Consider the following 12,430-nt stretch of genomic DNA (forward strand, 5'->3'; position numbering starts at 1 on the left):
CTTAGTGATACAGTGTTGGCATTTGTGAGTGTCCTTCCCACACCTCTGACACATGGGATCACTTTTTTCTCACTGGTGCCAGGGTGGTGTCTCATACAACGTTTGTAATTTGCATTTAGCAAGCAAACAAGCAGCAGAAGAAAGGAAATCATGGAACAGGGAATTGTTAAGGTTGGAAAAGACCTCTGAGATCATAGAGTCCAACTGTAATGTTTCCCTGAATGAGCATGACATCTGGTACAAGAAGAGTGCCATGTCTACTTTCCCACTTCTGAAGACCTGAAGAAAAAAATGAATTTGGCCAGCTGAAGGGGACCACAGCCCAGTTCTGCTGCACCACATTGCTGGGCTTGGTTTCCTTGCACCTTTTTGGCAGGCTAACTGCATGATTTATGGATAAGAGAGCCTCTGTTTTATTCCTTCTCCGAGCTCTGAGAATGGGCACCTGGAGGTGAAGACTTCTGACCTGGAATCACCTCCAGAATTAATATACTTGGAACTCTCACTTGAAGGAGTTCTCTACGGACTTTACATTTGGAAGTTAAATTACCTACATGCACTTCATAACAGCCAACAGGAGTGATGTTCAGTGTTTTTATACTCCTGAGACATGGGGGTAGAAGAAAATACCATGTCACTTCTAGAGCTGCAAATGACATGGTGGTGACTGTGATGTATGAGGGTACTGTAGTCTCATCTATCACTCAGACACCTCTCAGATGTATTATTGACATCTTCAGGGCTAGTCAGTGAGGGAATAAAGATGCTTGAATATGACATTTTGGCATCCAGCTAAATGAGCTCCTTATCACAAACCCTTTGAAGTGTGTAAGGAAGATGGTCACATGGAGGTTTTGATTGCTGCTATTACATTTTTCAGTTCAATGTGGAGGACAAAGATATTGACAAACCAAGAAAATCAGAAAGAGAGACAAAGCTGATTTCCATATTGGTGTAGTCTTCCCTCAAAACACTGGTGGCTGCTTGCCCTGGCATTTATGGGAATGCACAAGGCATTTTTGCTTAGAAACTGTGTGGAGGGAAAACCAGGAAAATTTCCCCTTTGTAACCAAAAGAAAATCTTTGAAGTAAATACTTGGTCAAAATTTGTTCCTAGAGCCAATTTTTTTTTTTCAGGGCTAGAAAAATATGACTCCTTCCAAGAGAATGGCTCAGGTCTTACCATGGGGAAAATGAGAAGAGTATTTGGATTTACCATATGGGTAAATGGTAAATGCCTGCTGTTGTCAGTAGAGTTTAGCTGGATCTTCTAACATGGGTACCTCAGATGACTTTCTGCCACTCCTGTATCCACCAGATTTTGGTGCTCGTTAGGATCTGGAGGTCAGTGAAAAGAGTAAGACTTGCCTAAATTGTGACTGTTTGCTGCAAGAGCCAAGAAAATGGGGTACTAAAAGAAACCTCCACCATGCTATATTGAAGTCAAGCTGGCAGCCACCTAAAAGCAGTCAGAGACCAATATTGCTTAAAATCTTCAGTAACGACCTGGATAATGGGGCAGAGTTTGTAGGTGGTACCAAATTGAGCAGGACCGTTGTTACAGTATAACTGGAATACCAAAGTGTCCAATTCAAGGTTCTCCAAGTAAAGTGATACCTCTCCAGTTGAAGAGCAAGTCCAGTGAAGGGCCACCACGCTGGTGAGGAGGCTGGAGCACACAGTATATGGGGGAATGCTGAGGGACCTGGCATTTTTCAGTCCCCAGAAGAGAAAGCTCAGGATTGGACCTTATGGCTGTTTTCTACTACTGCATGGGCTGCTCTGCAGAAGACTCTTCTTGGAAACACACAGAAAAAACCAGCAAACTAACACCAAAAGCAATGAACACGAGTTGCAGTAATAGAAAGCTGAGTAGATACAAGGATAAAATTCTTCATTCTTCACCTGGAGAGGGATTTGGGGAATATTTCTCTGTGGAAAACTTGCCTGGACAAATTCTGAGCAAACTGATGTAATATCAAAGCTGACTGTGCTTTGGGCAGGAGGTTGGATGGGGTAGGCTCCATATATTACTTTCAGCTAAGTTATGGGATGGTTTATGTGCTGCTGTCACAACAGGTGACTTTTCTCCCTGTGTATATTTCCCTGGATATATTACAAGGTTTGCAAAAAGTCCATGTAAAAGAGGCTTTTACAATCTTGGTGCTCTGTTTTCTATGCTAGAGGCTTTCATCCCCATGTGTAATTGAAGCATAGACAGTCTCTTCTTCTTTACTGCTCATTTTGGCTGCTGCAGGTTCAGCTAGAGCAGCCTGGCAATTGGAGAGCTGAGGACTTCACTACTGATATTTGTGAATATGGAGGCCTGGTCTGTGCCCAAAGAAGTTGGGTATGTAGGGTTACAATAGACAGGTAAACTAGTAGTACCAGGGCCTGGGCACAGGTACTGGAAATAGATCTTCTGTACTGAGAAACAGTAGCATGATCCATGGTATAGTTTGTTGGCTTAGTCCAGCTAACACACTCCTAGTCTGTCCCAAAGATCATAGAATCCAAGAATGGTTTGGGTTGGAAGGACCTTAAAGATCATCTTGTTCCAACACCCCTGCTCATGGCACATTTTACATTAAGCCCAAGTCGCTCAAAGCCCTGTCTATCCTGGCTTTGAATGCTTCCAGAGGTGTTTTGAGATTGGCTGTAGGACAGAGACTGAGTACCATCACTCTGTTTTGGAGGGTAAGAGTTTTTAATATCATGGCTATGGGCTGTTCCACCACAGTTGGCCTCAGGGCCAGGGATGGTCCAGCGTAAGTTTTCATTTACCAGTGAACATGTACCAAAACAGTGTAGACTGGACCTGGGCACTGATAAAATACCAGTAAGGACTGCAGTGTTAGGACCTGCTCTGGATGATGGAGCTACCTAGAAGAGGTTGGGTACCTAGGGCTATGTGGAAGAGGCTCTTACAACTTAAGCTACATTATTTGTGGGGCTGGTGAGGGGACTAGAGTAGGGTCCCACAGCTGCCTGTAGGCAGTATGGCATGTTGTTTTCAGTGGATATCATGGGCAGGGCTGTCCTCTCTTGGGCCAAAAAAAATGCAGCTGCTGCCTGATAAAGGTGGCATCAGGACTGTGCTCACCTGCCATGTACACATCAGCTGCTCTGGACTGGATACAGTGAAAAGAGCCTGCTACTACCTGGCCCTGTGGCTGGGTGACCTTGTGTCCATGCTTTCCATCCAAAACACTGTGGGGGCCTTCTGTAAATTGATATTTGGGACTAGCCCTGTTAGATCTCAGGCTGTATTACCTGTTAGGAGTAGTGCTTGTTGGCAAAATCATTCTAAGGAACAGGGCAGCACCAAAACAAGGAAGATAACAGTGTGTCCAGACTTAAGCTCTGTTTGATTTCCTAATGCAGATGCTGCTGCTAAAGTCAACATGAATGGAGACCATAGCCTTCTCAGAACTGCATGGGAGGAAGTCATCAATACCAGGACATGACTACTGATAGCTAGAAAAGCTGTGAGGATATATGACAAATAAAACTCCTAGAAGTGTTTTCAGTGAGCTGAATCTACAGCTTTGACATCTGAAGAGTCAATCCAGTTTGTTAAGGTGGAGAGCAGAGTCTGTAGTTACTGCACATTCCCGCATGAGGAACATCCCAAAGGCTGTTCATCTCTGGGGATGACATATGCAAAAGCCTTGTCGTGCCCCTCACAGGACAAATAATGGGTAATGTTCCTGTGCCAGGGGGCAAGGCCCCTGAGCAGACAGCTGTGGGATGTTCTCTGTTTTGTATGGGAACAATAACAAGTAAAAAGAATAGGCACCCTCCACGAAATCCTCTGCAGTGCTTAGATTTGATGAATTTCTCTAACTGGACATTTGCAAAAAGACAATGAATCAGGATTGCTGCATGCCAGATGTTTCCACTGGAACCTCTGACACTCATTGGATCAGAAATCCCCAAAGGAGGTTTGGGTGGTTCAGTATGAAAATGTTCACATGGAGCCTTGTTCTTTTGTCATTTGCATCATGCTGCCTTTGATTTGAGAAAAAAAACATGTTACCCTCTAGGCTTGGTTTTCTGTGGCTTTCCCATGTCTCTCATGGCTTTTGTTGTTGTGCTTGTTCTAGCACTCAATACCTTTTGGGGTTCATTTTCCCTTTCCTTCCCTCCTAATTAGTGACCTAAAGGGGTTTGTATGCCTTTCTCTGCAGCTGTCCTGTTGCTTTTAGCAACAATTTGATGTTGAAGAAATGTCTCCTTGTCAGCTTCCCCCTAAGCTTGATCCTGGCTGGATGGTGAAAGCAAACTATCAGTCTTGCACCTAAAAGCTCAAGACCTTGTCTCTACAAATTGTTTTCACCCTAGCTGAGAAGACAGGCAAAAACATCTGATAGAAAATAGGACTTGTGAAAATACTTTTGGGGCTTTCCATATTCTAAATTCCTGATATAAGAAATGTTTCTACTTGCATGGAATAAATGCACTTAAAACAAATTTCTACTTACTTGGTAGATGACAATATTATAATTATTCCACCTCACAGTAACTAATTAGATTTAGAAGTGCATCTTCTAAGGGCAGACAGGGACACTGATCACATCTGTCTGTAGCTGGGGCCAGAGAGGGGCACTTGACACAGCTCTTATGGGTGTTACAAAGGCTAAAAAAGCCTATCCAAACTCTCCTCATCCCCTCAAAATGAAACAAGCTATACTGGGTTTGCCTGCTCACATTTTGGTAGCAGGGGCCTACAGGGGTGGCTTCTGTGAGAAGATGCCAGAAGCTTCCCCCATGTCTGACAGAGTCAATGCCAGGTGGCTCCAGGAGGAACCGCCACGGGCCAAGGCTGAGCCCAGCAGAGATGGTGGAAGTGCCTCTGGGATAACGTATTTAAGAAGGGGAAAGAAGTTACTGTGCAACAGCAGTTGTACCCAGGAAAGAGAGAAGTGAAAATGTGTGAAAGCAACAGCCCTGCAGACACCCAGGTCAGTGAAGAAGTAGGGGCAGCAGCTGCTCCTCCTTCCCAGTCACAGGAGTTGAGATCCCCATAGTGCAGACCATGGTGAGGCAGCTGTGCCCCTGCAGCCCATGGGGGTCCATGGGGGAGTAGAGATCCACCTGCAGTCCATGGAGAAACCCACATCAGAGCAGAGGGATACCCAAAAGACATTGTGACCCTGTGGGAAGGCTGTGCTGGAGCAGGTTTCCTGGCTGGACCTGTGACTCTACGGGGGACCCAAGCTAGAGCAGCCTGTTCCCACTCTGGAGCAGGGGAAGAGTGTGAGGAGTCCTCCCCACAAAGAGAAAGGATTGGCTGAGACAACGTGTGATGGACTGAATGCAACCCCCATCCCCTGTCCCCCTGTGCCACAGAAGGGAAGGAGGCAGAGAAAATCAGGAGTGAAGGGTTTTGCTTGCATGGTGGGTGGACCCTGGCTGGACACCAGGTGCCCCCCAGCCAGAGTCCACCCACTATGCAAGCAAAACCTGGATAAAACCAACACACCCAAATCAAATCATACTTTTACCCTTCCCCAACAAGGCCCCAGTGTCCAACTTCCTTACACTCGTGAGATGGGAATTTGTTAATAACTTTTCATGTTACTGTGATCCATGGCATTATTGGACAACTAAATTAATCTGCATGAATTCCATATGAATATTATAACTGTATTGGCTTATTAACATATATTCTGTTGCTATGACAGTCTCTTAGCTCATGGGGAAGCTTGTAGTGTTTTTGGATAAATACATTGAAGTAAGACTCCAAAGATCTGAGGCCTTTCCCCATGTTCTGCATTGATTTGCCCTTGTTAGTCTTTTTACTTTTCTGTGAAGCTGTTTCTCTCCATCTATTAAAATGAAGATACTGATACCTGTCTTAGAGTCCTTTCAGACCTTCGTAGAATGATAAGTAATTATTTTTATTATAGATAGCCTTTTCCCTGTGAAAACAAGCCATCTTTTATTTGCAGCCTTCTTTCTACAGATGCATGGGGGTTTCTGATTCTTCAGTGATCTTTTTGGTAATTTCCTTTCATCAATTTACAATTTATTAGAGGTGTGTTAGAGTCAGATACACCTTCCCATGTAAGCACAAAGACTTTTAAATATGGAAATCCCACATGTACGTGCTCTCAGTCTGCATCTGGTAAATTATTTCTAGGCAATTTCTGTTGTGAATGGACAAATATTCACAAAGAGGTATTGTTTTTCCCTTTTAGAGTGTCAGTCAGCTACTGCTCTCCAGCTCATGATCAAGCGCTGTCATGGGAAAAGAAGCTGCAGCATATATGCCAGCACCTATGAATTTGGAGATCCTTGTTACCCAGGCATCCAAAAGCATCTTAATGTCATCTACACCTGTGGTACGTCACAAAATTCTCTTACTTTAAACTCTCACAGGGGTGTATGTTTGATGAACAGTGGTACGTAGAGAACAACAAGACATTATCATACACAAAAAGTTGTTGAGCTTCCAGTTGGCTCACGGTGATTCTTGTTTAGTCAGCAGGGGAAAGTTCTGTGGATCACTGGAGTAGTTTAATTCTGTCGCTTTTTGTACTCATTGGCTTGATAGAAAAAGCAAAAAAGGTGGAAATGATATTTTATGAACACATTCAACTGTTTCTTCAAGGCAGGAAAATCTGGTAGTGGAATCAATCCACTCAGTGGAAGTTTACACCCTGAGTGTTGGCACCCTGCAGCAAAGTTGTGGTTATCAGTAGGATCCTTATTACTTTGTTCTGTATTTCATTTTGTACCCTAGAATCAGATGAATACCAATCCATACTCATCCACTGTGTTAGTAGAAAGTCACTCCCAAAATCTTCAAGTGAAAATTGTAACATTTTTTCCAAACAAAATACTGTCATTAAAAAAAATAATAAAAAATAAACAGTTGGAGCTCTAAGTTGGGAGTTTAAGTCATTGTATTGAGCAGACACTGTGCTCCTACCTGACTAGTCATCTTATTTTGTAACACAGGAAAAATTGTTCCTGTCTGAGCCCCGCGGTATAAAAACAACATCAGGTCTGTTTTCTTACTGTGTGATGATATTTTGGTAATTTGTATCTGACATATTTAAAAATATTTTCTTCACGGTTTTGCTTACATAGTCGTTGCTAGGATCAGCTCGGTTTATCTCTCTGTTCCTTTCTACATCCACTTGGAAGAGGAAATTCTGGTGCTACTTTGAATGTGGTGAGAGATGGCGGAGCCTGTGGTAGAGGAGGAATTTTGTGTCCTCAGACAACAGCTTTGTGTGTCACTCCCTGTGTGTAACTGCTGGAGGCTGAGTCTGATGCCATTTGAGATGGGGTCACCACAGCATTTTGTGCAATTGCTATAGCATGGTACAGGTACAGAACCTTGAAGAGCAGAGACTTCAGTGCAGAAGCAATGAGGCTCTGAGTTCGTCTGGCTGTTGTTTTGTTTGGCAGGAGAGGCAGGAAGATTGGGTTTGTTTGAAATGATGTAGCAAGAAGTAGCAAGGCTATCCATGCAAAGCCCTGTGAGTTTTCTAGTCAGGAAGGTGAGGTTTTTATATCACTTTCCTCATAAAGAGACTGGAGAGAAGCTTATCCTCATGGGGATTTGACAGAAATGAAGGCAATGCAGCAAAACAGGAGCTCCATCCCTCAAAAATCCAGGGAAAACAAACAGAGCCCCATGATGTATTTCCAAGAGGATTTCTTCTTCAAAGGCCTCAACAGCCTTATTCTGGCTTTGTGATCTTGGTCTCAAAGTCCACTACAAAAGACATTAATGATCTCTTAATCTGACCTTAGCTTTCCTAGTCCTAGCCTAACTGCATCAGGAAATGAGTCACGCTTGAGAGCACAAAATGGCATGTTTTGCTTTTCCGTGGGTGAAATCTGCCTCATCCTTTGAAGGTGGCCATGGCTCCTTTTCAAAATCATGATCTCAGACATGTCTCTGAGCTGGATTTTGTGATCAACAGACACATATTTCTCGCCTCAAACAGCAAAATCCTTCAAAATGTGAAAACCAAATAAACAAGAAATCAAATTCCAGTCCTGTCTGCTTGTGTCAGACAGAACTAAGTCCTGGCATTCTTTTAGAAGAAATGATAAAACCAAGCAGTTTGATATTCTTATGGTTTAGGGCATGGTAGTGTAGTGAACCTTCTGTTTGATATCTCTTTGTTTCAGGTTTCCATAAAGCTTCACACATTATTGCTTCTAGTATGGTGCTCTCCTACTTTCACAAAACCTGTGGGAGTGAAAGGGGACAGGCTTTGATGAACAAATGTGATTGCACTTCCCTCTAGCCTTTATCTAGACACAGATACTTGTTCCCCCCCCACTTGCAGTTGGAAACATGTGACCCCTGGAATGAAGGATGTGGCTTTGGTGAGCAGTGAAAAATGCAGAATGACCCTGGCATAGCTTGGGAAATGTGATGGGTGTAAAAATGGATTTTTTGAGCATCACTTCAACCCTTCTTCTTGCTGTTTCAAGTAGGTGACCTCATAACTCCCTGAGATCAGGCACTGCAGTCGGTCTGGTCCTCTCTGTCACTCCCTGTCTGTCAGACTGTGGCAGAAATGTCCTGCCATTGTTCAGCAGCTTGGACCATGTCACTGGTCTTACCTGTGACAAAAATTGCAATGTGATCTTGATCAGTGCTGACCCACTGTGCTGCTTCGGAAGAGGTGGTGAGAGCAAGCATAGTGGGGGACATGGCAGTGTGGGTGGGACAGCCTTCATACAGAGATTTCCCTTGTGAGAAACTACAGTAAGTATGGGGATAGGGCAGCTGGACTCTGCTCTTGCTGCTAAAGCATGGGGAGGGCTGTAAAGAGACTAATATGTCTTCTTCTAATAGCAACTCATGAAAAAAATCTGCTGAGGGAGTAACTTATGAGGTGACAAAAAGTAATATTAACTGAAAACTGGTCTTGTTAGCAGAAATCACAGCTCTTTTGCTGAGATGAACCCTGTGACAGGATTAATGCTGGTGTTGGCTGTGTGGACAGCCTAGGGATGAGCTGGTGAGGTGACTTATCTCCCAGTCCTGGCAGGAGAACATCTGCAAGGGTCTCTCAGGTCAGCAAGTCCAGACTGTTCTCCTCTAACTTGACAGCACAAGCTGAGCCCTGTTCCAGATCTCCAAGCGGTAAATGGATGAGGCAAAAGCTTTTCTTTCTTTAAACCATATCTTTATTTCTTGGAGGTTTATTCCTCTAGCCTCCACGTTTTATTGGACATGAGAATGCCTGACATACATACACAATTTTGTTGATGAATCTCATCTTAAATAAAGGTGTCAACTAACTTGTTACCCAGCTCTATAATTTTTAAAATATTTGCTGTAGTTACTCCAGCCAGTGGGAATGTCTCAAGCCAGCAGTTCTCCATATCACATTATATCCCTTTGCATCTTGGGCTCAACGCCTGTTGGCATCACTTGACTGAGAGGGAAATGCCACCAGTTACCGTATGTAACTGGTATGATTGAAACAAACAAGTAACAAACAAGTAACAAACAAGTAAATGGCAGTGATCTCCCATGTGCAGTAGGGTCCCATTAGCCCAGCCAGGGAAAGAGATGAAAAATCTTCCAACATGAAAACATTCCAAACTTTAACCTTGGCACGAGCTGAAGTACAAAATTTTGGCCCAAAGCCAGATTTAGCTAATGGGATGGTGTGGAAGGTGGGAATTTCCAGTATGTGGGTTCCATTATTGCACTAATAAATACATTAATTATTTTTTCAAAGGGAAAAGGCAAGTTAATTCTGAGAAGCTCATAAGGCATTGTGAGGTTGATCTCTGAGTGTAGCAGCTCTAACTAGAGGCAAATATAAAAATTTAAGCTCTGCTTTTCCTTTAAAATGTCATGAAAATCTTAGAGGGTAAAAGGAAATAAAAAATTAATGCAAGTGAGAAAAATAGTGCAACAAAGACTAAATAGATTTTCTTGCTTGCTTGCTTGCTTGCTTGCTTGCTTTTCTTGCTTTTCTTTCTTTCTCTTCCACCAACCATCTTCCTGTCTCTCTGTCTTTCTTTGGTATAAAACATTGTATTTGTAATATCTGAGAGTAACTTGCTAGTGGCTTTGTACTTACTGATAAAAGTTACTGTGCTCTTGACTTTTTCCTTTTTCTTAATTGTCCACTTATTAACTTCAAAGGATCCCTGTAATTCTCTATATCTCTTTCCTCTCTAGTTTGCTAGACTTGTTTTTTTGGCATATGCTGAAGTCCTAACTCAGCACTGCACTAAAACCTGTAGAATTTTTTCACACATATAGTGCCACTTGGACTCAAGGAAGCATTGAAGTGCTTTATTTTAAGACCTATGGATAATTACCATGAAAGTTAAATATTTTCTCAAATCTTTCCTTGAGTGGGGAAGAGGGGCTTGTCTGTGTGTAAAGTGAAACCTTATTTTTAGCACTGAAAGTCAGGGTGTCTACTGTCCCCACTGCCAGACCTGCCTCCTTGTGCAGTCCCTGAAGGCTGCTGATGTAAACCCTCTGGTAAGGACCTGCTGTTCTTTAAATACAGACATTGGTCAGAAATGGTTCCATGAGAGTAAAAGAAAAGGATGGGGACTGTGAATTTCTTTGTATCTAGACATGTTTCAGTGGGTTGGATATGGGTCCTGATAACTGATGACTTTTTAGTGCCATTGTTAGATATATTCTGGACAAAATGGAGGAAAAATGGCCGTGGATGTGTTTTTGATGTGAATATCTGTGAATATCTGTGATACGTTCAGATGTGTGCGTGCCTCCTGCGTGATTCATGCTCGCCAGAAAGGGCTCATTGGGCTGAGAGCTAATGAACTGCCATGGTAACTCATAAATAGCTTGGAAAATCCTGCAGTTCTGCTACATTAATAATCCTGCCATCCTGCTTTATGAGGCAATAAGCTGAGTCCCAGGGGCTAAGCGCTTCACACCCCAGTGAGAGAACTGTGCAGGTAGAGAACAAAGGTTGAGCATAGGAACAGCAGCTACTGTTGTTTTGGGGTGTCTGGTGCTGCTGGGAGACCAAAGAGGGTCAAGGAGAGGTGGTAGAGGTGCTCTGGGGCTGTGGGGGCGTGCTGACTTTTGCTTTCTCTGGTACTTGGGAAAGCAGTCTATCTTTCTCCAAAATGTTTTGTTTAAATTAATGTTCTCTCAAGCTGGACTAGAGGCAGGGTCTGTGTTAGACAAGAGAGCTCTGACGTGGTTGCCCTCATGATGGTGATGAGGAGGGAGGCTAAAAAGCTGCACAAATTCTCTACTGTCATCTCAAAGGGACTGTGCTCTGGTCCATTAGCTCCTGTGCAGTAAATCTATCGATGCCTCAGGCTGGATGAATGTAATGGTTCCTTCTGCTCTTAAAATGTATGAATTCATGAATGTAAAAAATGCATTTTTATCACTGCAAAACCTCTTTCTGTTGCTATAAAAAGCAATTCCAAGATCTGAAAAGGAGTAGGAAAGGAGCAATTCCAAACTTCTAAGAAAAAACAAAAGCCTTTTACGTCTCTTTGAAATAGAGCAATGCAGACAGGGCCTTGCCAGAGAAAGAGAGACACAGAATGTGTAATGCAAACTTTCTTTCTTCAAAAATTGAAATAAAATTTACAAACAAGTAAACATTTTAGGCAGTCTAGGGATGTTACACTGAATGTATAATGTTTGATAATGTTTGTTTAACTGGACTTCTTGTATCGTGCTGTGAAGCAGAACTCACAAATGTAGATTTGAAATTCAGAGCCACATAGGTTTGACCTACTAAATAAATAAACAACAGAATAATGATATGATATAATTCCATTATGTGGCTACTTTCATTGTCAAGACATTATGTTCAGAGATGGTTTAGGACATCTGTTCAAATCCTTTGTCTTATTTTCCTAAGATAAGAGAAGTTTTTCCAGTAATTTTTGTATCAAACCTGTGCTTCTCCTTAGCTATAGAGTATTTTTTAAAAAGCTATCCAATCCTCATGTAATGACTACAAATAATGAAAAATTCATGAAGTGGGATTCATCTGATCAAGTGTGGACACATAAGCCATAGAGATTTATAGTGTAGACATTCCCATCTGAGAAAAATACTTTTTACAGGTAATGGAGAGAAGCAGCTGCTTTTGAGGCACAAATCATCTCATCCTAAAGAAAGTGCCTGAAAGAGATGAACTGCATATTTGAAGTGACAGTTCTCCTGTACTGACTATAAAGGGAGCTTCTGGTGCTTAGCTGACACACTGTTGTCTACGTGTGGATAACATCATCTACAATATCTATGTCTATACCATCCCATCCCTAAAAGTGTTCAAGACCAAGTTGGATGGGGCTTTAATGGATGGGGCTTTAAGCAACCCGGTCTAGATGATCTTTAAAGTCCCTTCTTACCCAACCCATTCTATGATTCCATGATCCTATGAACTGGTTAGATGGCTTCTTTTGGTCAAAATTTTCTTTGTCA

The 12,430-nt window shown here is 42.6% G+C and overlaps 1 protein-coding gene across 1 annotated transcript in view; it reads left to right on the forward strand.

The window, feature by feature from the left end:
* The window catches only part of EVA1A (eva-1 homolog A, regulator of programmed cell death), a 213,481-nt gene that overhangs the window by 101,774 nt on the left and 99,277 nt on the right, over window positions 1-12,430 (forward strand). The window contains exon 5 of the mRNA XM_051810422.1: window positions 6,204-6,347. Coding sequence (XP_051666382.1) covers window positions 6,204-6,347 — 144 coding nt within the window. The remainder of the gene's footprint in view (window positions 1-6,203; window positions 6,348-12,430) is intronic.

The sequence above is a fragment of the Manacus candei genome, unplaced genomic scaffold, assembly GCF_025592945.1.
Source record: "Manacus candei isolate 608988 ecotype Guabito, Panama unplaced genomic scaffold, ASM2559294v1 h1tg000007l, whole genome shotgun sequence".
In the NCBI taxonomy this organism is placed as follows: Eukaryota; Metazoa; Chordata; class Aves; order Passeriformes; family Pipridae; genus Manacus; species Manacus candei.